The 24,893-nt window shown below is 47.2% G+C and overlaps 2 protein-coding genes; one reads left to right on the top strand and one right to left on the bottom strand.

The window, feature by feature from the left end:
* Positions 1 to 8,944: 8,944 nt before the first annotated feature.
* GSTUM_00001152001 (uncharacterized protein) lies at positions 8,945 to 14,487 on the top strand (the record flags this gene model as incomplete). XM_002838503.2 has 6 exons in its annotated part: positions 8,945 to 8,980; positions 9,103 to 9,297; positions 9,348 to 9,417; positions 9,521 to 9,813; positions 10,420 to 11,426; positions 11,483 to 14,487. 6 exons carry the CDS (start codon positions 8,945 to 8,947, stop codon positions 14,352 to 14,354), a joined length of 4,473 nt encoding a protein of 1,490 aa, XP_002838549.1. The 3' UTR covers positions 14,355 to 14,487.
* A 5,641-nt stretch (positions 14,488 to 20,128) lies between these two features.
* On the bottom strand, positions 20,129 to 20,958 carry GSTUM_00001151001 (uncharacterized protein; the record flags this gene model as incomplete). XM_002838502.2 has 5 exons in its annotated part: positions 20,129 to 20,435; positions 20,489 to 20,512; positions 20,551 to 20,604; positions 20,754 to 20,818; positions 20,886 to 20,958. 5 exons carry the CDS (start codon positions 20,956 to 20,958, stop codon positions 20,274 to 20,276), a joined length of 378 nt encoding a protein of 125 aa, XP_002838548.1. The 3' UTR covers positions 20,129 to 20,273.
* Between the last annotated feature and the right edge of the window lie 3,935 nt (positions 20,959 to 24,893).

Genomic DNA, 24,893 nt, shown 5'->3' with positions numbered 1-24,893 from the left:
TAAGTTTGGCAACAGATACCAGTGACCGTACTATATGTCTGCTGATGATTCCAAAAACACCAGCTTCGACACCGCAGAAGGAGCAGAAGAGATGATCGATGAAGATGAATCGACCCAACCTCCTCATACCCTTAATCCTATTCCAATACGATACCAAGGTCTTGAAGAACTCGAACAAGCAGCAGCCTACGTGGATGCAATATCCTATTTACACCCCCCACAGTCAGCCCGACCATCCTCTCCTCTTATAATCAATTCACGACTACTATATGGTGGACCCTTATGAGTATACAATAATGAAACTAGTATTTCGGTCATACCCCCTACTGTTCCCAACCATCGCCGACAACTCTATGAAACCTTTGAGGAAGAGGAAGCCCCTATTGAACCGACAAGAGGATTTCCCATTTAGGATAAACGAGATGTTAGATCAACTACAAAAGAATTAACCTCCTCTTTCCGAAGCCAAATGATAGCAGGATATCGCCATGACCCAATCTACTTTAAAGCTATAGATAGCTCCAAACATGGAGACCTCGCCCCCTACAACATATCCAACAAAATGGTCTATACCAGTACCCAGTATGGTGAACATTGTCCATACATCCCGAAAGGCCATATGTTCAATGGAATGACTATTAGGGAATATGTCATCACTGAAATCCACAACAAAGGACACCATAGTGCGGACTGCAACCTTCAATATGCCTCAGAATATGTTTACTGGCCTGAAATATGAAAGGACTTCCACAATTTCGTCAAACAATGCGAACTCTGTCAGGCAAATAAGTAGCGAACTCAACTACCTGAAGGGAAAGCGCGGACCCTCCAACTACCATGTGAAATATTCAAATCCTATGCCATCGATTTCGCTGGACCATTCAACAAATCCGCAGGATATGACACCATCTTGGTAGCTGTAGATCGATTTTCTGGATACGCATGGCTCATACCAATGAAGGTTACTGATTCCTCCAAAGACACCTGGAATAGCCTCCAACGATACCTATTTACCCCCCATGGGTACTCCTTATCTATTGTCAGTGATGCTGATCTCCATTTTACCGCCAGATTCTGGAAGCAAACCTTGACCTCCCTTGGAATCAACCACATTATGGCTGCTCCTGGTCATCATGAGACTAATGGCCAAGCAGAACACAAAATCCGCAAAGTCAAGACTGGAATTAGAAACATGATCAATGAACGACAAACCAACTGGGAACCAGCCCTTGTTGAACTGGCCGCATATATCAATGCCAGATTTTCAGATACCTGGTGAATATCTCCATACAAGGCAATCTTCGGCCATCAATATCCTCTCCTACCGACAACCCTATTCAAGAACTCCTCAGTCCCTGCCTCCGATGACCACTGAAACCGCCATCAAGCAATTCGGAATGATGCCTTCCAAGCTGTTAAAGCTGCCCGATTCCAAAGCACCACTACTGCTCAGAAGCGACGACGCAAACATGTCCCTATTCCACCAGGTGATATGCTCATAGTACATGGAAACATGTTCATTACCAATGTTGGACACAGCAAGAAATTACAATCCCGATGGCGAGGACTTTTCAAAGTCTTATCTTTTGATGAGCATACAGAAAACTATACTGTCCAGATGGATGGACGCATGTATCGCTGCAATACTGCAGTCTTCCACGCCTCTACTGTCAAGCGATTGCACCAAAATGACGACTCTAAGTTCCCTGGAAGAACCCACTCTCGACCTGCACCTATCATCATCGATAAGAAAGATGAATGGAAAGTTCAAGAAATCAGAGACCACCGCCTTTGGCATGGAAATAATCAGTTCCTCTTCAAATGGAAAGGATATCCAATGAGCAAAAATAGCAGGGAACTGCTAGAAGGACTAGAGCACACTATGAACATAGTGAATGATTGGTGGAAAGACAACATGCCAAATGAATCCCTCCCACCAACGATCAATTACATCACCATGTGCTGGACACCGACAATGCCAGAAACAGAGTGATGGCATGCAGAACTCGAAGCTAGGGATGGGTTTTGGGCACCATACTTTGAGTCAGAATTTGAAAGTAGCAATGAGGAAAATCAAGCTATGGAGCAGGCTTTCGACAACCTTATCTGATACCCAATCACCATCCGAATACCATAATGATGTCAAACTATGTAGAACTCAATATAAGGCTGTGACAACAGATTGTTGGACTGTTGTTGAACCACGATGTTATCCAACTTGAAAATTACTTCGAAATCATCTGGATAGATTACTGTCCTGATTGTGATCATGCTTGGGTTGATGTACAGCGCGAATCTGGTATTCGTGACTACTGTGACTTGCATTTCTTCAAGTCTAAGTGTTTCCTTAAAGTTTCCTCTTGTCCCTGGTGTGACACTTATGATGAAGAGTTTCTGGCGCAAACTGAAGCCTTTAGTTTCTCAGACTCTACTTTTGATGATTATTAGGTTTTGTTTGTTTAAACAATTGTTTTGTTTTGGGGAATGTAACCGGTACGGGTACTCGGTTATTGGTTTTGTTTTATGTTTTGTTTTAAGTATCGCTTTGATACTTAAGAAGTTTTACCAAAGTGTATCTATTGATACCTTTGATTAGTTTTGTTCATGCTAGATATGAACAGATCTGTGTATTTAAAGACCACCTGTTTCTACAATAGAAAAGGCTGACTTCGACAGACAGTATTTCAATATACTTGGTTGAACGGTTACTTCTTTGTTCCTCAGTACACCCTCGAAGTCTTCTTTAGTTCTCAGCTCTCGCCTCCTCTCTGGAAGAGCAGGCCACCTGCCAACTATCGTATCCATTACCGATAACGTGATTAGCTCCTTGTGAACACATTACATTACTAATAGTACAAGACCTATGTCTCCTATCGGGAATACCTATCGTAAGCTTTCTCTAACTCTTCTTCATAAAGAGCTTTCCTTGGCGTAATAATAATGTTGCAATAAAGATAAAGATCATAAAGGTGTTTTATATTCATTAAAGTAATAAATAGGAAAAGTACTTAGAAGTCAATCTAATTTTATTTAAACTCATACTGCCAACACTGGCATACGATGAGCCCCCACCGGCACAGGGATACCGCTAACCGGTATACCACTAATCCTAAGCTAACTAAGTCTATGGTCCCGTACCTGCCATCCCCGAGTCATGCCTGCACGGAAACTAATTACAAGACCATCAAACAACCCAGCGCCTGCCCCGGTCCAAGTCCGTAGCTCCTCTAGTATGAAGCCAACCAGCACTAAGCATAGCTGAAGCCGAGCAAAAGACCAACCCAACGAGGTTCCTCGTCCAACAAACATAAAATCACTACCACCCGGCCTGAATACCGTCCCACAACACCTCCACCACAATAGAAAACCAACAAAACTAAAATAAACATAAACTACAGGCGACACGATGGCAGAGAGGAGGTGACCAACATGTCCACCTCTCGCATCCGCATGCTAGGCCGTCGACCCTATGAACCCACTTTGCCAAGTGTCTCCGAAGAGCGTAATGGTGAGGAGGACCTGTACCCGCTGCCTGTCCCCCAAAAACAAACCCACAAACAAAAGAAATACATAGAGGTGGTGACAGACCTAAATGGCCAGTAGGGCCTATCTCCCACCCGTGGTGCCTTGCCCCCTCCAGCTATGCCCATTGCCAAACCAAACAAACCAAACAAAGCCCACAAAAGCCCAATACGCATGACCCAAACAAGTCCAATCAGGTGGTCGCAACCCACTATCCGCACAGGTGGCCATCAACCATCTGGGTTATCGAGGAGCTTAAGAGCACTCAGCAGCTTCACCCAACAGCCCCATCAGGCCGGAAACACTTAATTAGACATCGCCCAACCTGGCGCATGCCCGACCAGTGCTTGCAGGTGCCTCTCCCCCCCCAATCAGCCCCCCCCCAAGCCCCACACACCAGGCGCCACAGAGTCCATCCAGCCCCTCCAGCCCCTCAGACAGATCAACCATCTAACAGCCACAGGACGGCTATACCTAACCCCATCAGGCAGCCACTGGTCTTGGCCACACTAACAGAGCCATAACCCCCGACTCCATATAGACGAGGGGGGCCCACCAGCCACAGCTGGGAGCCACAAAGGAGGCGGCACCAACACCCGAAGGCATCAGCACGTGCTACATCATCCAACCCAGCCAAACCGAAGTTCAACCGAGCAGGGAAAGAGTAAGCAGAGCCAGCCGAAGCCAGCCCCACAGGTCCGGCAACAGGCACAGACTGAACGACGGGCAAGAGGTGTCCCCAACTGATGCGACAAGAAGGAGGAGCGCGAAAGAACAGAAGCAGACAAACAGAAGGTAGGCCCCACTTGCAATGGGTGATGCCGCCAACCACAGACTACAACCAAACTACCCAGACGCACAGACAATACGAGTGTCTGGCAGCCAATCGACCCACACCACCCCAGGTAGCAAGAAAACCACACCAGGGGGTAAGATTTTTCAAGGTCAAAGCCATCTCCACCGAGGCGAGGAGGAGACACCTGACTGAACCACCGTAAATGCCACAAAAACAAAACTCCAAGGAAACGGTGATAAACAACATCGTAGGATTCTGACCGTAGAAACATGTAGTAACGAGGAGGGGGGGGGCTGGCAAGGCCCCCTCCCCTAGTGGATTGATGTGGCCGGTATGATGCGTTGATACTTGGGAAGGTCATCAGTCTAACCCAAGGGTATTTTGTATCGCGAGAACTAAGGACTCCGTTAAAACCCAACAAAAGACATGAGCTGGTCCAAAGAACGACACAGGTGATCTCCCTAAACACAATGTTCAATCCCCCCAATCGAACGCAAAACCTGCGAGTAGACGATAGACAGGAAGCCGTAGACATTTTACCGAAAGGGGCTTGTATGCGACCGTGATGAAGTGCTCGAAGTGACAGCATCGCAAGAAACTATCAGGCGACGAAACGAGAAGCAAACAAGTAGTCCGCCACGCAACACCTAACAAACCTCAATACCAAAGACCCCAGGAACTACTGAGCGAACTCAGATATCTCCCCCAAAATCCAAGGCATCAAGGCCCATCATGATGGTGAAAGAAACGCTCAGGGCGAAGCGACGGCAAGGACGAGGAAAAGTACTTAGAACAAAGCGTGAAGAACCTATCCTCCTTGGCAGCCTCAGCCTGCTTATATAGTATTCTTCCCACCCGTAGTCATGTGACCCAAAGTGGTCACATGTGCGAAACCAAATCATAATAAACTAGTCATGTGACCAAAGTGGTCACATGCTTGAAACCCCTGACCTCATAGCGAGGTCAGGTGCAAAAACTCATAAACTAATCATAACGCAATAAACAAGTCATATGACTTGACTGAGTCAAATGAGTAAAACCCATGACCTCATAACAAGGTCATGTGCGAAACATAAATCATCTGCGCAAGGCTTACCCGCAAGGCACACTTGCAAGGCATACTTGCCAGGCGCCCATCCCATGACTCATATTTAAGCCATATGCGAAAGCATCACAAATCCCACACATAACCAATCATATGACTCGAATGAGTCATATGTGTGAAACAATAACATACCTGTGACGCATAACCATGTGTCACATGAAAACCTTTTTCCTGCCAAGCCACATTCATGATACAAACTCATATATTCTATCTTTTTGCTATCAGTAACTATTATAATACATATTTTGCCAAAACAATTATCTTCAATAGGAGACATACTTTGAGCATGGAACTTTAATTCTCCATTCCCATGGAGATTACGCACAACTTCCAAAATCCGTTCTGACTGTTCTAATCCCAACAAAAAGCCAAATTCATTGATATTATATGTATTCTGAGGCTGTATCTCATATTTGGAAATAATATTTTCTAACTATATGAAATTTATTAATAAATTATTCCTATATAATATTAAACAAGATTTAATATATATCAAAACAAAAAAAAAAAAACTTAATGTATAGGCCAATACCTCATTATAGAACTAAGTAATAAGTTGTATATCATTTTCCTGAATATTTCTAATAAAGTCTAATTGCTTACTAAATTGAGATTTTACTTCTGGATCTTGCTTCTTAAAAGCTTTCTCCCAGCATTGTCCTAAAATCTCGTTTGAGTTTCTTTTCTGTACTATTGTGGTGGCAATTTCTCAAAATTGCCAAATTGTTGGTGGAAATCCAAGGTGACAGCAGAAGTAACAGCTGTAATGTATTCACAAGGTGCTAATCATGTTATCGGTAAATGGTACGATAGTTGGCAGGTGGCCTGCTCTACTGAAGAGGAGGCAAGAGCTAAGAACTAAAGGAGATTTCGTAGGTGTACTGAGGAACAAAGAAATAACTGTTCAACCAAGTATATTGAAATACTGTCTGTCAAAGTCTGTCTTTTCCATCGTGGAATCAGGCGGTCTTTAAATACACAAATCTGTTTATGTCTAGCATGAATGAAACTAATCAAAGGTTCAAGTGATACACTTTGGTAAAACTAATTAAGTATCAAAATGATACTTAAAACAAAACATAAAACAAAACCAGGTATCAAACGATACTTAAAACAAACCAAGTATCAAACGATACTAAAAACAAACCAAGTATCAAAGCGATACTTAAAACAAAACATAAAACAAAACCAAGTATCAAACGATACTTAAAACAAACCAAGTATTAAACGATACTAAAAACAAACCAAGTATCAAAACGATACTTAAAACAAAACATAAAACAAAACCAATAGCCGAGTACCCATACCAGTTACAACAGCGCTCAACAACCTCTCGCTCCTCCTCTGGAGTCATCTTCTGCCTTCAGGAATCCTCCTCCTCCTTACTCCTCCTGCCTTGTCATCGATTCATCAGTGTTGATGGTGCTGTCCCCACCATTTCTGCTGCTTCAGAAACGCTTGGGGCAATACCCGTGGAGGCCATTTCAATGGCCATTTGCTCTTGAAGCCGGGTTGAGATTTTGATATCTTGTGAAGGCATCTTTGGAGTTGATCAATACTGTGACTGAGGTACTTTTACTACAACTATGATAATGCCGTTCAATTTTTTACTCCCCGCCCAGCTTAGCCAAGCTTAGCCAAGCCTCGTTGAGGGTACCGCCTCGCTGAGGGTCCGGGTGGTCTATGTCTAATTTTATCTGGGCTTCCCAGATGAAAAGTATATTGCAACTGCATCCAATCTGGCCGCGCAGCTCCTGGCCCTCGAGGTGGAGAGGAAAAATTGACATAATTTTTATGCAGAGATTCTAGGTAATTTCCTACACAATGGAATTGATTTCCTAGATTCCCTATTGCTTTTGGATGAGTTGAATGTGTTTAAAATCAGCCATTTTGGTGTAAAGTGGGGGGGGGGTGTCAGCGAATTCTGAGGGTAACAGCCTCTTATGTCGCGTGGGTTGCATCAAGATCTATCAAAGGTTGAGCTGGCGAAACGAAGTGTGGTTTTGAACAAAGATTTCCATTATCCCCTCTTGCCGGGCCTAGCTGTCCGGTGTATATCAATGTTTTAGGAATGGTCCGATGAATGGATGAATGAGTGAATGGATTGCTAGGGTGGACCGTGGATGTGCCCGGATGCGCGATCCCAGGACTGTGTAAAGTAGTACTGGTACCGGTACAGTACTTCATACTGTGCTCGCACAATGTGGTCAAAGATAGTACTCGAACACTACGCCTGAGCATGCGGCTTAATACGCTCATGTTGCGGCGGTTGGCGGTGTATTGTACCTTACTGTGCTCCTGACTTGGTTTTGGACGGTATTTTTTTATTTTTACTTTTTACTTTTTCTGGCTGGCTTACTAATGCTTTTTTGCTGAGAAACGCTTGCGGCTCTTAGCGGTGGGGCCGTCACGCCGGAGCGCGCTCTGCCCACAATACCGGTACTTAATCCTTGAGGTTTGACCATAACTATGGGCCTGACTGAGGTTTTTTTTTTCAGCGGTGTTTGTTAGTCTATGTGGTGGAGTCCCAAGGGCCACATAGGTTAGCCATTCAGGCTTTCTTCACCTTCCCGTTACTGATTCTGCTCGTAGGAGGGTTTATATGTATCAACTCGAATGTCATGCGCAAATGCGCTTCAGGATTCTTAGGCCTCCAGCGCCATGTGGTTGGGTGTTTGATCGCAGATGATAAAGCGATGGGTGACAGGGACTGTGCCTGCATTGCTGCATTTCCTCATACTACAGTACGACAACTTGGCCCTTTGTGCGTGTGCGGTGCTGCTCGGCACGACCACTGTACTTGAGTATCTCTCTGCTGTGTATTCCCGATCCAATTCTTAACCTCCCTAACCCCCATAGCATTCTACCCGTCCGTTCTATTAGGGGCCCTCCAGAGCTCCTGGAACTCCCCTTTATGTCTCTCCCTCGCTATTTCTACCCTAGCCTCAATCCTTAAGGCGTCCTTCCCGCCATCGGGACCTACCCCGCTCTTAGCCGGATCTAGTTAGTTTATTGCCGATGTCCTTTCTACGTCTCCTTTACTCGAGCATCGGCCCAAGCACTTTCCATATAAAACTGCGGCTGACCTCAACTGTTCGTGCCAGGAACCAAACTGATATTTATTGTACCACTTAACTTAATTGTTTAGGGTTATTCACTATTTTTATCCCCGCCGTATTTTTTCCTGGCGAAAAGAGCTTTTTCTATTAGCATGAGGATGGGCGATAGTGTCAGTATGGCGGTCAACGGTGCAGATAACGGGATTGGAATGCGGAAGTTGAAGGACCCACCAGAGCGGGCTAGAGCGTATCAAATGGAGATGTTTGAGGAGAGCTTGAAGAGGAATATTGTTGTTACGGTAGGGAATCACCCCCCTGTTCTTTCTGGTAGCTTATTGGGCTTTGGTAGAGCTGACGGCAATGGATAGATGGATACGGGATCGGGGAAAACTCACATGTAGGGTCTTTCCTGTTGTGTTTGTGTGGTCGAGGGCGGATAGCTGAGCTATCGCTGTGCTTACCATGCTGGGATGCTGGACACCGGATGTGGTGAGCTTGGTTAGCTAACTGTTCAACCGATAGTGCTGTGCTCCGTATTCAGGCTCAACTGGAGAAGGGAGAGGATAAGGTAGTCAAGAGCCTGTTGCACATAGACCACCACTTGCTAACGTGGGCTATAGCTTTCCTGGTTTTTAGTGCCCAATGTTTCCTTAGGAAATCAACAGTATGAAGTGCTAAAGGCCTCCCTACCGCCGGTTAACATTCAATTCCTCAGCGGAGGTGATAAAGTCGACAAGTGGAGTGACCAAGAGATCTGGGACGAGATTCTAGGCATCAAGGACAATGACCACGCGGTCGTTGTCAGCACCCATCAAGTGAGTGACTAGAGGGATAAACCGGAAACCTGAAATTGACCGAGAAATAGGTATTACTAGATGCGTTAACCCATGGATTTGTTAGGATGGAAGGAATAGGATTGATTGTATTCGACGAAGGTTTGAGACTCTCTAGCCATAACCAACCGATAGCAATACCATGAAATTTCTATGGAAATTGGGGGTATTGTGTGCTGTGAATTATCTAAGTCCTTTCTAATAGCCCATCATTGTGTCGGACAACACCCTGCAAACCGGATCATGCAGGAGTTCTACCACCCTCGAGTACGCAAGGGATTGGAAGTTCCAGCTGTTCTTGGACTCACAGCTAGTCCAGTTGTGAAGTCGACCCCGGATCAGCTACGGCACGTTTCTCCCAAATTTTGGATTGGAGTTTTAGCTAACTGGGTTTATGTTAGAGTGATTGAGACCAACCTGAACGCAATATCTCGGACACCGGTACGGAATCGTGAAGAATTGCTACGACATGTTCACCCACCGGTACTGAAGAGAATTGTTTATAAGTCGTCGTTTCAAGAATATGAACTTATTGACCCATCCTTTCTGGAGGATCTCCCCGATCAGGTTAACGAAAACAAAAAGAGGAAGTTTTCAGAGACGATGTGGCCAGAGGCAATTGATCCCATGGGCTTATCAGAAAAAGGAGTCGAGATCCCGGCTAAAGATATTGCACCCCAGGAGAAGATTCTCGTGCCTGAAATCAGCAATTTTAAGTCCCAGACGACGTCAAAGCTCCCTGCTGCGGACAGCACTCCGTCTAGTGGGATGAAGACTCCAGATTCTTTCGATACCGCACTAGAGAACAGCGAAATCACTGATAATATTGACGAGTATGAAGAAATAGACCCATCGACCGGGGAGCCTTATCGCAAGCGTGCGAGCGAGGTGGAATTTGAAATGATTGATCCGCTAACAGCTGAGCCTTATGAAGATGGTCGACCGGGTACTCCAGTGACTCGCCCAGAAGAGTACGAATTGATCGATCCACTCACTGGCGAGCCATATGTGAACCCACCAACCGAGGGGGCAAGCGAAGACATCACCCAATTGGCAATCCCTGGGCGAGGGGTTGCGGAACCCGATGAAGTTTACCTAACCCAGCAAGGTGTTGCCACCGATAACGTGCCATCCGCTCTCGACTCCCTCCAATTAGCCTGGGCAACGATGGACATCCGGCAGGATCCATATATAAAAGCTCTCCAGTCCGCCAATCCCCCTGATCTGGGACGTATAGAGACGACTATATCAAAGCGTAATACGTATTGTCAAGTACAGATGCGTGGGCTTTTGAATAAGGCCTTTCACCTCCGGAAAGAGTTTGGTGCTTGGAGCGTGGACTGTTATCTTAAGCACGCTATTCAGAAGGCTATCAAGTTCGCTGATGAGGAGGACCCGGAGAGTATGTGGATGGAGTGGAACAACGAGGAAAAGCGCTATTTGAAGTCGATTCTTTCGAAAATAGCTGTTCCCAGGGACATTGGTCCAATAGAAGGGAGGCTTTCGGATAAGGTTGAGAAGCTGATTGAAGTGCTTCTGGGTGAGCATAAGGATGATGGTGGGAAATTTGCGGGATTGATCTTCGTTGAGCAGCGGGTGGGGGTCTCTATTTTGGCAGAAATCCTGAAAACGGATTCGAGAACGAAAGATATATTCCGAGTCGGAACTGTTGTCGGCGTTTCAGAAGGCAATGGAAGGACTAGAAAAGCTATATATGAACTTGTTAACCTGAAAGGACAGTACGAGACAATTGAGGATTTTAGGGCTGGTAAGAAGAATCTAGTCGTGTCTACTAGCGTCGTTGAGGAGGGTATGGATATTCCAGCGTGTCGCCTTGTCGTTTGCTTCTCCTTGCCGCCAAATCTCAAGAGCTTTATTCAACGTCGCGGACGGGCGAGAATGGCTAAGAGTAATTATGTTTTGATGTTTAACGAAGGCGATACTCAGGGAAAGATTGATAAATTCAAGCAGCTGGAGATGGACATGATCGAGGAATACCTGGATGAGACAAGGAAGCTCGAGGCCGAGACGAAGACAGAAACTGAAGATCCAGATGAGGACAGTATCCTTAACAAGGGTAGAAACCGACGCTTCCAGATCGAAAGTACTGGGTTCGTAACTATAACTTATTCCGAGCGAGATTTTATGATGCTGATATGCTCAATAGCGCTCTCTTAACGCTTGATTCAGCTGTATCTCATCTTCATCATTTTTGCAATTGCCTTCCACGGGGCGAATACATGGATCTTCGCCCAATCTTCCACACTTGGATTGTGAACCAGGAGCAATTGGACACTCTGAAAGCGATGGGTTCTGGCTTGTCGGCGCGACCATTATATATGGCCGAGGTTCTACTACCGAATTGTATCGCCCCCGAGGTACGACGAGCACGGAGTAGAGAGGCCTGGGGAACAGAAAAGTGGGCAAAGCGCGATGCGGCTTTCGAGGCTTATCTTGCACTTCGGCAGCTTCAGGGTGATCCGCTCATCGACGATCATCTGATGCCATTATTACAGACTGACCCCGATATTGCGGATGCGACCAAGAAACTCGAGAAGAGGCCCTCAAAAGTTGCTGTTGACAATACCATGGATCCTTGGTCTGAAAAGAAGTGGGAAGAGGATACAGTGGCGTTCGCTACGCCCATCACGCTTAATATGCCTAGCAGTGGTGGTCCTGTTGTGGTTGAGATCTTGACCCACTTTGCTTGTCCTGACGTTGCCAAGATCATGGTATATCGCACCAATTCGGATATCGGGGAGGTCACAGTCGGACCTTCGAGATGCCTGGGTGTCAATCCGAGGATCATCGAAAGAGGGAAGAAGACAACGTATGCCTTGCTCTCGTGTATATTTGGGAGCAGGATGAAACCTGGAGTGAAAGACTTCCCTTATCTCTTTGTGCCGAAGAACGAAGCAGATGATTGGGTGGAAAGGGGTGATGAAGTTCCCGTCACGCTTTTGGACGCCTACAGGACGCGGGAAGCTAGCCCTGATATCGGAATTATTAAGGATAACTCTCAAAATGGTGTGAGATATGTGATTCAGCGGTGGCGGAGCGGCGTGACCCCTGAAGAGCACGAGAACCTTCTAGACCGGTACAAGGGGAGGGCGATTGACCAAAATGGCGTTTTCATCGAAGCGATAAGACTTTCCGGCCGTCGAGATTTCCTCCACCCAGAATCTAATGAACCTTCTTCGGAAAGCTCGACATTACTCATACCCGAGTTATGCACGGTGGATGTAGTGCCTTGGAAGTACTCTCAATTTGCAATGTACTTGCCTGGTATTATCCGACGGATTGAGATGTCGTTTATCGCGGCAGATCTAGAACGTACATTACTCCACCCAGTTGGTTTCAACTCGATACCCAAAATGGTTACAGCACTATCTGCTTCGTCGGCAAGGGAATCCACAGATTATCAGCGTTTCGAGTTTCTTGGTGATTCTGTCTTGAAGTTCCTCACGTCTGTCAATCTTCTAGATGAGCACCCTTTTTGGCACGAAGGGTACCTCACTAGGAAGAAGGAACAGATGGTCGCAAATTCGCGGTTAGCCCGCGCAGCCATTGACAACCGACTAGCAAAATGGATTATTACTGATATATTTACTGGATCAAAATGGCGACCGCGATATGTGATATCAGAGGAGGAAGAGTTCCCAGAGAAGAAACGCAAGGGGCCCAAACAGTTGTCGACAAAGATTCTTGCAGACGTTGTTGAAGCTCTAATCGGTGCGGCTTACCTCGAGGGTAATTACCCGAAGGCTCTTAAAGTCATCCGAGCATTTGGGCTTAATATCAATTGGAAATCTCTTGAGGAGCGAACCACTTCACTGCTAAACCGAGCATCTCGATACCCAGAAGTCCACCTTTCCCACCTCAAAGGCCTTGAATCGCTAATAGGCTACCATTTTACGCATAAGGCCCTCCTGCTGGAAGCTATTACTCACCCCTCCTGGGAATCCGACATGACCTCGCTCTCCTACCAGCGCATGGAGTTCCTCGGTGACGCCCTATTAGATATGGTAGTCGTAAACCATCTCTTCTTCTCCCCCCGCAATCTCTCACACATCGACATGCACTTGTATAAGTCCTCCGTAGTAAACGGCAACTTCTTAGCGTACCTCTCTCTCCGCTGTGCTGTCGATGCTAAGTACTATGGAATCAGTCAGCGCGCGCAAAGCACCGAAGTAGAAATCGTCAACAAGTCCCGCAAAGTCGAACTGTGGAAGTTCATCCGCCACCAACATCAACAGATCCAGCACGCTCAAAAAATATGCTCGAAACGCTACGAGGAGGATCTCCGCGACAGTGTTCAGGCAGCCCTGGATTATGGAAAGGACTACCCATGGACCGAGCTTTCCCCGCTAGAATCAGATAAGTCGGGCCGGAACAAGTTCCTCTCGGACGTAGTCGAGGCAATAATAGGCGCGGTGTTTATCGATTCCGGCGGGGACTTTGAAACGGTTCAATCACTCGCTGAGCGCCTGGGAATCTTGAAGGTCCTCAAGAGACTGGTGGCGGATCATGTGGATGTCACTCACCCAGTTAAGAAGCTCGGGGAAGCCGTCGCAGCCAACGGTCAAGGGACTGTACAATACGTGCAATCCGTAGAGGGAGGCGGTTACTCCTGCGCGGTAATGGTGAACGAGGAGAAGTTACTCAGCGTGAGGGCAGCTAGCCGCTCTGAGGCGCGCACAAAAGCGGCGGAATTAGCCCTGAGCGTGTTTATGGAGAAGGTCAAGAATGAAACGTTTCCTGCTGGGACGGTGGGGAAGCGCCATGGAGAAGATGGAGATGACGAGGGTGAATATGAATATGAGGATGAGAATTATGCAGGAGAGGAGGAAGACGAATATTATATGCAGGGAATTTTGGGTTCTAAAGTGTTTGAGAATGACGTGGATCAGTTGGATAACATGGAGGATATGCACGATGGCTCCGGTACGGTGATTAGGAGGAGGAAGGTGTTTGAGGACGAGGCTAGTCATGTGGACCTGAAGATTGGGGATTTGGACACGGTTCTTGATGGTTGTTAGCGGGCGATGTCTTTTTACAGTGGTTCTCTTTTTTCTTCTTTACTCGGATATGTAACTTGCCTAACTTATGGTGTATCGATGGTTCATTTATTTCAAATTTATTCTATTTAGTTTTTTTGATATTTATCTAGAACATGAACTACCCGATGTGATCTAATGAGTAGAAGCAGGAACTAACTAGCTAGTGTCGGTATGGAACACTATGAACACACTAGAATAATATTGTAGTGCTTGGGATCTCTCCAACCGGTTATAGAAGGAGGGTGTGATAAGTTGATCTCAAATCGTGAAAAACCCCCAGTTGTGAAATATAGCAATTCTATCTACTCCCATATCCACCACACCTCCCAAGCGCACCTCCTGCCTCGTATATTCATGTACGAATGGCAAAGCGAATCATACAATGAACCGATTCCCCAACACCCCCCCCCCCAAAAAAAAAAAAAGAGCGCTGAGCAGGATACAACAGAGGGGAACTGGAAAGAGAAAGAAGGAGAGGAAAGAACGCAAACATCAGAGCGTCTGAGCTCAGCAGAATAACTCCGACAGATTTTGACCATTTCCGGGTCCCCAAGTACCGCACCACCAGGCTGGTGTATGCACACAAGCAGCTTCTTATTCCAGCCGGACACAGGTCATTTCCCATCTCACGCTTGAGTAGAAGCGAATAGGCTAGCTATTGGATGTGCGGATTGTGTTTGGGATAGGTTTCTCTTTGGGGGGTTTCGCCTGGCCAAGGGGATGTTCTCCGACCAAGTAGGTCGCTATCCCGGTAGGGTTTCCCATTTTGAAGGTGAAATTCGGCACATCGGGGTCCTTAAGTGACGGCGAGTGATATTCTATGAGTTTAGCTCTTTTTTTCCCGGACCAGAGAAGCAATTCTCTCAATTGATTTTTGGTGGACCATTCTTAATTCAAAGCTCCAGAGCCATGTCGAGGCGATGACCCTATCTGGGGGTACCTAAATAGAACTCATTTTAGCAGGCCAACAAGTTGGCAACCTGCTAGAACAGAAATCAAAGTAGGAGAGAAGGGGAAACAAAAAGCGTCCTATAGTAGCCGTCGTCTTCGCCCATTCGGTAGCTTCCCAACCCGCCCTGGGCTAACTAGGCTGGATTTTGGTGGCGAGTTGGGACTTTAGGAGTAGAATCCGGGGACTTGAAAGCGAAGAGTTTTGCCTGGAAGTTCGTTGGTCTCCGCTCCTCTGTTATCATGTGGGAGTTTGCAAAGAAGAGGTGAAGTGGGGGGGGAGCGCTCCGGCGGCGGCGAGTGTGCGAGGAGGATCTATTCCCTTCACGGGTGGATGCTAGCTTGACTTTGAAGGCTCGGGCTGAGGATTCTGGCAGGGTGGATGGGAAGAAAGCTTTGTGCTATTCCGGGCGAGTGAGAGCTCTTGGAGGCTATGTCGTGCTCGTTCTTGTCGGATATAGGCTACGGAATGTCGTCTACTAATGCAAATAAGAGAAAGATCTATAAGGGCATATTGCTTCTAAAGTACAACAAACTCAAATGATGAGAATTCCCTTCCCACTCTGATATGATCGTAATCATGAATTCTACTTTAGTTTTCTCAGGAAACTGTAGATACTCAGGGGATTGGAGAAATCTGATGAAGTTTGTTGACTTTTTCGCTTCACTTGTAATAAAAATATTCACCTGTCTCTGTCGCTTCTCTTGATATATTACTTGTTGGTAATTTAAATTAATTATATGGCAATAGAAATCTCAGAAGGAGAAGCGATAGTATCGCAAAACTGTATTGTTTCTTATCACACAGTTTTACTCTAACAAACCTCACTTTGACAGCCTTATTTTTTCCCGGTCTCCGGTAGTGGCTGGAGTCACGCTTTAGCGCAACAAGCCATTCAAGAGGGGAAAGGGATAGTGCTCATATGGGAAAGCAAAAACTCCAAGGTGCGGGCTATTAGGTAGGAGGGGTTGCCAGTGCGGTGGTGAAATGACAGGTGAAGGAGTGGCATCATCATAACTGGGACTCGGGGGAGGATGGATAGATGAGAGTCGTGGACCTATCAGTAAAGTATGATAAACACATAAGCACAATAGTGATCAATAATTAGAAAAAACCATTTTGGGAATTATATATTAACTATATTTTACCCACCGGCCAGGATAATCTGCTTCCTCTTTTTTTTTTCTGTTTACCTTACCTTTTCAGCAAGACTTCAAACCGAGAAAGCGACCCACTCGGCTAAGCCAAGTGAAAAACCTTTCCCAACAAGATGGAACGGACCCACCGTGCATAAACGTGGGTATGGCGCAGACAGAGATGATACTTTCCACCATCCATATTATGACCTTGCGAGGGGGGGGGAGGGGGGTTATAATCACGAGTGATTTTCCATGATAATATATATACCATGCTGTGATATCCGTCCTGTACTTTGTACAGTACCGGCAGGTTTGCGTAGTATGCAGTAATTAGCTCGTAGTAACCGTTCAAGACTCAAAGGGAGTTGAACGAATTTCTTTCCTGTCCATTTTTTCCCCCGGACTCTGGTTCCACCACATCATGACCGATTCACTCCACAACCTTATGGGGGAAAGAAAGGTAAGGGTCTTCAAGCTCACGATTCCGATTGAGCAGCCTTTTTCTCTTTTCTCTCTTCTCTTCCCTTTCGATTCTCCTGCTATAAGTGTTGGATTTGGTATTATTCAATAATAACTCATGCAGAGTGGGGGGGGGGAATTGAACAGTTATCAGCGGCTCGAATGCTGCTCTATGACGTAAATAGCTGCTGTAGTAGGAATTGGAAGTTGGTTCCGGCTCCTTAATTTCCCCAATCATTTCAGACGATTGCGTGCCGATCATAGCAGGGGAGGAGACGATATGGCGCAGGCATTGTTATTATCTCGACGCCGTACAGCAATTCTACCTATGACCCCGGACTTAAAAAAAAAAAAAAAAAAAAAAAAGTCGACCGCAACGCTCTGAGCGGGATTTTCGTAAGGTGTGAGCAGCAGTTTACTGTAGTATCATACTCTTCCGCTACACCCCACCACCGTTTTAACCTTCTCAAAAACTCTTTTGCGCTCAAAGTGAAACTGACGACCTGCTCACTTCTTATTCCTGTCGTTTAGCAATACCCCCCCCACCCCCTCCAGTCGAAATACATCATCCGAACGGAATCGCTTTTACGGAAGAGGTATTCACCATTTTTATAATACAATTTTCGGTGTGCGAATCCTTTAGGCGTCTTTTTTCTCTGCGGATGCTTAAATGCGCACCTTCCGCCCACTCATTGCTGTTGCTTACTTACTCCTTGTCGCCACCCCAATTCCTTCCAGGGCTGGAGGGAGCGAGTCGTTATTTATATATACATATTCTTCCTCAGACATGGAGAGAGCGGATTGTGATCGGGATGGCGTTGACGTTGGCGCAGAAAATGAAACGCCCTATTATAAAGACTATAGTAGAATACCGGTAATCGGGCATTGGAGCCGCTATTCCCCATAAGGCCAGCTGCGCTCTCGTCTCTTCTCATCCGCCTCAGTCAAGGGACACACATTCTCTCTCTCTCTCCCTCTCTCTCTCCTCGCATGAGAAACATTTCAAGAAGGGCATATAATCTAGACCCGGGTAGTGCCCCGAGCCGGGCAAACGAATGGTGGGACAAAAAAAATATAATATTTCTCTAGATTGGATGCGCTCCCGTCGCCGTCCTTCTCGTGGGACAGGGCTTGTTTTGCATTGGGACTTTGTATCACAGTTTAGATATCGAAATAACTTTTTTTGTAGTGCTCTGGAATGTACGGACGGTGCTGTGCGAGTACGTGCGGATTGCAATGGTTGAACTGCGCTGCGCTGCGAACAGGGAGAGAAGGATTGGCACAGGGATGGGGTGGAATACGTTGATAATAAGTTCTACCATGATACAGCGGTATTCCATCACGAGTCGCAAAGTACGAGTATTATAAAATAGAGTCAAGTGTGGGATGCGACGGGAGTGAGGAAAGAAACCATAAAAGGCTCAATCCAACCTATCATACCCGCGCTATCACCTACAATCCCACTACATACCAACAGCATCATACGCACAAAAAAAAACCAACACCCCCGTCCACTCCTCCTACCAAAGCAGTCGCAAAATACTGCAATAATTACTCCCCTTCACTTTCACTTTCCTTTGCACATGTACTGTACTGTATAAGTAATATTTCACTTTGGGATGGAAACTTACTCGTACTACATAATCTTGAACAATTGGACAATGCGCAATGTACCCCAAAGTTCCCCACCTGGAAGACAAGGCGAACAACACAGCAAAGGGCAATTTTCTCGGCCCCTCCGAGAGATGTCATACATACAAAAAAAGCACAAAACATTACTAGGGAGGCAACTCCAACGAACAAACGCATGGAAAACGACATGGCCCCCAGCCCAATTGGAGTTTCCATGGTATATTCCTTATTCCAGGCTGGATTGGAATGTCCAGGGTATATATATCGTGTGGAGGCGGTGTTTCCCACGGATCTCCGGCTCCTTTGCGGAAGCTTGAGGGAGAAATTCTAGGCCCTATGCTTACCCTACGGTACTGCCCTCTATTAAAGCTTCCACATCCCAATATCCCTCCCAGCTTCACATAATCTCACTCGCCAATCACGGCAATCACACTAGTCCCCCGCCAAGCCACTTACCCATCCAACCAATCCCGTCACACGCCCCCCCCCTCCAATACATAGAAACCCCCCGAAATGGCACCCCTCCTAATCGCCATCTCGGGCCCATCCAGTACGGGGAAAACGACACTGACCCGCCACTTGCAAGCCATCTTCTCCCCACCCCCGCCCATGTGCCTCCACCAGGACGACTTCTTTCACACAGACATGGAAATCCCCGTATCGTCCCAGTCGGGTCTGCAGGACTGGGACTGCCCCGCCGCCATAGACTGGGACGGCTTCGTTCGCGCTCTGCGCGAGCTGAAGCGTACGGGGCGGGTGGTTGGGGTGGACAGTCTCGAAGATTTGGTCGAGTTTGACAAAAGTGGGGGGGGGGTTGAGGCAGGAATTGTGGAGGGGTGCAGGGGTAAAGTTCTCAAGGAGTTGGGATGGGGAGAGGGGGAGGAGGGGGGGGTGGAAGGGGGAGGGGGAGGGGGGGAAGAGTTGGCATTCGTGGAGGGTTTTTTGATGTTTGTTGAGGAACGTGTTATGGAGGTTTTGGATGTCAAGATATTCTTACGCGGCCGGTATGATGTTGCTAAAAGGAGGAGGGAGGGGAGGAGTGTTTATGCGACTCTTGAAGGTTTGTCCACTCTCTTCCCCTTCTCCATTCATCACCGTCTCAGCGGGCCTTTTGCTGATGCGAGTCTTTCGGGGGAGTGGTAGGGTATTGGACGGACCCTCCTGGATATTGGGATGACATTGTTTGGCCAAATTATGTGAGTTTGTCACCACAAATTGTACTGGATGGTGGCGGTGTAGAAGTTCTAACATGTCGCAGGTAAAAGCTCACAAACACTTGTTCGTGAACGGTGATGTGGAAGGGGAGCTCGATGGGGAGGTGATCTCCTCGCAAGGAATCCATTCTCCGGATATAGACTGGTTGATGAGCGAGATATTACCGTGGACTGTGGACCTGATTATCGCGGAAGTGAAGAAGCACAAGCAACAGCAGTAGCAGTAGTAAACCCACGTGCTTAGAAACTATCAAATCAGACTCACATTTCACCCCAATCGGAGCAGCAAACCAACCGAGCAAAAAGTAGATGTAATAGAGCTTTTAATTTTTTTTTATCAATCCCGGCAACTCCACTAATGACCGACTAACTAAATTCCTGCTCTCCAACTAAAAAATAACGGGAGGCAGGTATCTCTCCGCCTTGGATTAAATATAGCAAGGCCTTTCCATCCCATCCATCCATCCTTTCAACCTCCCATTGACATCTCTGTCATCACAACCGCCTAAACAAGCACCTCTCCCTCATCCTCAAACCCGAGCGCACGCAATTTCTTCCTATGAACTTTATCCGTTCTCTTCTTTTCAGTGTCTATAGCCCTCTGTGCAGCGAATACCTCCTCAACAGAGGCGCGACGGAAGGGTATGTCGTCTTCTCTATCTAGGTCCTGCTGATCGTTAGCCCACAACCGGGAGAACCGGTAGAGAAAAGAGGACAAACAATCTCCCCAAGTAACAGCACATTCTCCCCACGGACGATGAAGACCCCGCGCGGGATGTCACAGTACGCATCCCCGACGTATAAGCGCTCGATGGTACTCTGCAAGACAAGGTTTGCTATTGGTTTCCGGGTCAGTAAATTATTGGTTTCCCTTGGTTGGGAGGAACCCACCGTACTGTGATACGCAGGGACATTAACATGCTGTGCACAAATTGGCCAGGGGTAATACAAGAATGGAGATGGGGAGGGGAGGGGGTTAGGAGACCTGATCCCAGGACCTTAAAACACCAATCAACTTTCTCCCATCACGGAGTGCGACCAGGAGTTTTTCTATAGGTCGAATAAAATGTTAGCAGCGAACTCCCCTGATCGGATCGGATGCGCGGGGCGCACATACTATCGGTGAGATCGAGTAACTGAGCGGAAGTCGTGAACATCTGCGGGGGCAGAGAAGGTGGGTCGCCCTCCATTTTGTATCGGCTCGTCCAAGGAAAGAGAAGAGGGTAGAAGAGTTGATCGGGATCGTTATCTCTGCCTTTTGAGCGCTCTCGAATGGAGAGTGCGTCCTCGTCGTAGATAGGGCGCACAGGGGGAGGGAGGGGGCCTAATGAAGGGGGACGAAGGAGGAGGGGCGAGGTGGGGTGGGTGGGATGCAGCTTAATGTGGGACAGCAGCAATAGCGGGTCTACCGAAGCTAGTTGAGATTGGGTGGGATGATGATCGACAATCTGATAAAGACTAAGCGGCTATTATATAAGTTCACAGTACGTCACTCGTAAATCGGATTTCTCGCTTCACAACTTATCACCCGAGTTTTCGGTTAAATGCTGCAGATGCTGGGTAGGGATCACCGCGTTTCCGAATACAGAGCCATGCGGTTGCAGGTCTCGGTCAGCATCGAACATGGTATGATATGATACGACATATCCAGTGTCAGATAGACATAAACATAATTCGCTGGTGATAAACAATCGATCACTCGGAATAATCTTCCTCGATCCTTGAGCACAATCGAGAATAAGAGGCGACCCAACAGCCCGTGCACTGGTTCCAGCGCACCGGCTTTAAGCATCACCATCTAACGTCGATCCAAGCACTCGGTCCATCCAGAGCGGAAATGTTCCCTGATTCCGTACCCTACACCTTCCAAAGTATCACATCCAGCGTTCGCCCATCAGTTCCCCCCCCCCCCACCTAGTCTACTTGTATCTGCCAGTTGTTGTTTACCGGCACTTCTTTTGCCCTCCCATATACACACACATGCGCACCAACTGCCGTATTATTTCATAAGAGCCCAGCCAAGGAATAGCCAAGCCACTCAAACTTCTAGGGGAAGAGACCGTGCCCAACTTCCAAACCCCGCACCACCAATTCAATTTCCACAAAACCCCTCCAAGTCGGCACCAAGGGAACAGGACTACTCGTACCAGCACCACCACAACCGGCAAATTTGGGGGGACATGTGGGTATGCGGTGTCACCAGCCCTGCGTCGAAGGTGTATACCCCGGCGAATACTGAAAATTCGGAACCTATGCGTCATCTCCACTCCAATGGCATTTCGCATCGCTATTGGATGTCCAGAAGGGGCGGAAAGCATTGATAGTGATTTTGTTAGCGGTATTTGTCGGTTGTCTGGTTATACGAGCGGCCGTATCATACGAAGGGTGTTTGCCATATATGAGTTGGTGGTGCGGCGGTGAGTCGAGAAATGTTGATCGACGATTACTGATTTTGTAGAAATGGTTCTACACAGTCCCAACAGGAGGGGCAAGCTCAGATCTGGGCTCTTGCCTAAATCCTATCGTGCAGAAGTCTTGCGGCACGAAATGCTTCAACTACCGGTATGCTGACGGCTCAGGGTCAACGCGAACGATCCCCGAGCAATAATTAAGTAACTACAAGTACAGTACTAGTACCGTACACAGCACTTGTGAAGCTGCTGGCTGTTTAGTTGACCGCACGGAAAAGGTCTGTGCATTGTGCTCAGGTGCCTAATGGTGCGTCTGTTAAATGCTCCCTTGGCCACCGGAATTCTCCAGGGCACAAAGCTTATCTTCCGATATCCAATAATCATTCCTTATATTCTATTACAAAACTTGCGCTCGCCCGGTGACATCACTCAAGCTGTCCCTACCCTTCCATGCTTGACCGTGAACCTAGATCCTTGCCAACCCGTGTGATACATTGTCTCCTCATTTTCCATATGCCTTGGGACCAGAGATTCGGGTAATTTTATTGCCAGTTTTCAACTAAAACACATCTGGGGCTCCATGAATGCACGGCAGAGTCCCTTCGATAGGTTTATAGTAGAATTATCTGCGACCCCGAGAGACGATGGGCGCTTTAGCCCAACATGTAAAATGTTGTAGGTGAGAATGCTGCACCGTAACGATAGTTCCAGGGCAGGGATGCTGTAGTGTTATTATGGTAGTCCCGAGGCACAGTACAATACCGCACAGTACAATACCACGGCACCACAATCGCAGCCCTACACAGGGTTCACACTGCCCTTGGGCAGTCCTGAGCTCATGCTAACCGTTAATTTGAGCCAGAATTTCTATGCGCATTGTATAATGTGCATACACTACTCAAAATTCCAGGTAAAGTACCGTAGTTCCAGTGTTTATGTCTTGATCCCGGCGCCTCGTCACATCCCCTGGTCTTAAAGCCTTGTGAAAGCGCGTGTGATGAATCCGGGAAATAAGGGACCTACACATTTTGCGCAACAGGTGCCTCGAGCCGGTTGGAGCCGCCAATACTGAGATAGGTGAATGTGCAAAGAAAAATGCATTGATATCGATGAAAGGGTGAACCCTGGAATGAACAAATGACCAGCCAGTTTGATAGTGGAGATTATATCTTGTACCACAGATAATAAAATTATTATTCTGATTACCCAAAATGCCTCGACGGGGAGCTTCTCGAATACCACTTTAATGGTTGGCGTTGTATCTTGATCCCTTACTGGATATCTGAGGAAATATTCAAATCAATCATTTCCGTGGAGGCAGGAATACACTGCCTATCTCGTACAGCCAGCATGTGACTAATGGCGCCTGACCGCAAGACCACATTTGCCAGCAGGCCAACTGTTGAGTCGATTCCAAGCAACTAAAACTCGCAATAGCCAATATCGGTACGGTTGTGTGGATTAGGTATCCTTTGGGGGCATCAGGAAAACAGGGTGTCAATCGACTCACAGTAATGCTGGAGCGAGTGCGACTCAGGCTGTCACCATAGCCAGTGTGTACGAGTACTAACCCCGGGCCTACAGTATGTAAAAGCACGACGATACCCCAAATGGAGCTCGGAAGACTCTGATGCCAATCACCAGATTCTCATATTGCTTTTTATTTATTAACGCTTGGAAGCTGGCGAGGATTTTGTACGATAGTTGCGGGATGTCAGGCTGCGAGCTCCAAGTTGGCGGCGAGCTCCGAAGGTGGATGGGCTGACAGCGTCAAGAAACAAGGCTACCGAAGGCTAGTGAAGGCATGACCGGTATTATCCAGCTCCGACACGTTTGTGAATTGCCAACAGGACATGTTTCAGAGATGAGCTTTTTATTCTAGAAGCACCGCAAGTGTGAGTAGTCTTATGATATTCTGAGTGGAGCCAGTGACATACCAGTGTCAATTTCAATGTCAAAAGCCTCAAAACAATTACGCTACGAGCGCTCGACTACTCGTACTCGAGTACCGAAGAGTACTTCCGGTGCCGGGGCAGGAACGGGGAGACAAACTCACTCAGGTGGTGTTCGCATCCTCGCTAAATTCCCCCATGTGCGCCAGGCCGGAGATGCGGGGAAACACAAAGGTGGGACGGGGTTTTGAGAGTTACGACAATCAATTGACAAACAGACTCCCAAGTCCGGCGCTTCGGCACCCCCAATCTCGCTCCCCATGGGGCGGTAAGGGTCCCCAAAGTGGGAGGAGCGAGTAATAATAGAACCGCCCACGGACTTATGTACTAGAGCACGTGGGCGGGTACGAAATACTCGAGTAGGGAAAAAATTAGAGAAAGGAAGGATGTTGAAAAGGGACGAATCAAGCGCGAGCAGGGTTGATCCGGGACCGGTACCGGTGCAGTGCTCGAGCACATCCAAAAGGCACTTTATTAGTTACCAGTAACAGCATGGTAAAAAAGAAACACACTGGAACGCTGCAGTCATTGTGACAGCAGCGGGGGATTCGTTCCGTCTTCCTGCCCCACATATGGCTGCAGAATAATGGTATCGGAAGCAGCAACGTCAGATCAGGAAACGGACTGGGGAGGACCTTTTATTCTGAAGATGTTGCCGTCGCACGAATACCGATTCTCGAGTGGGACACCCTCCACTCGCCCTTGCCCCCCCCCCCCTCTCTCTTGTTTATTAGGCGATTATCCGAAACAGTAGCGTGGCAT

Source organism: Tuber melanosporum (genome assembly GCF_000151645.1).
Source record: "Tuber melanosporum whole genome shotgun sequence assembly, scaffold_253, strain Mel28".
In the NCBI taxonomy this organism is placed as follows: Eukaryota; Fungi; Ascomycota; class Pezizomycetes; order Pezizales; family Tuberaceae; genus Tuber; species Tuber melanosporum.
This window is presented reverse-complemented; position numbering and strand designations above follow the sequence as displayed.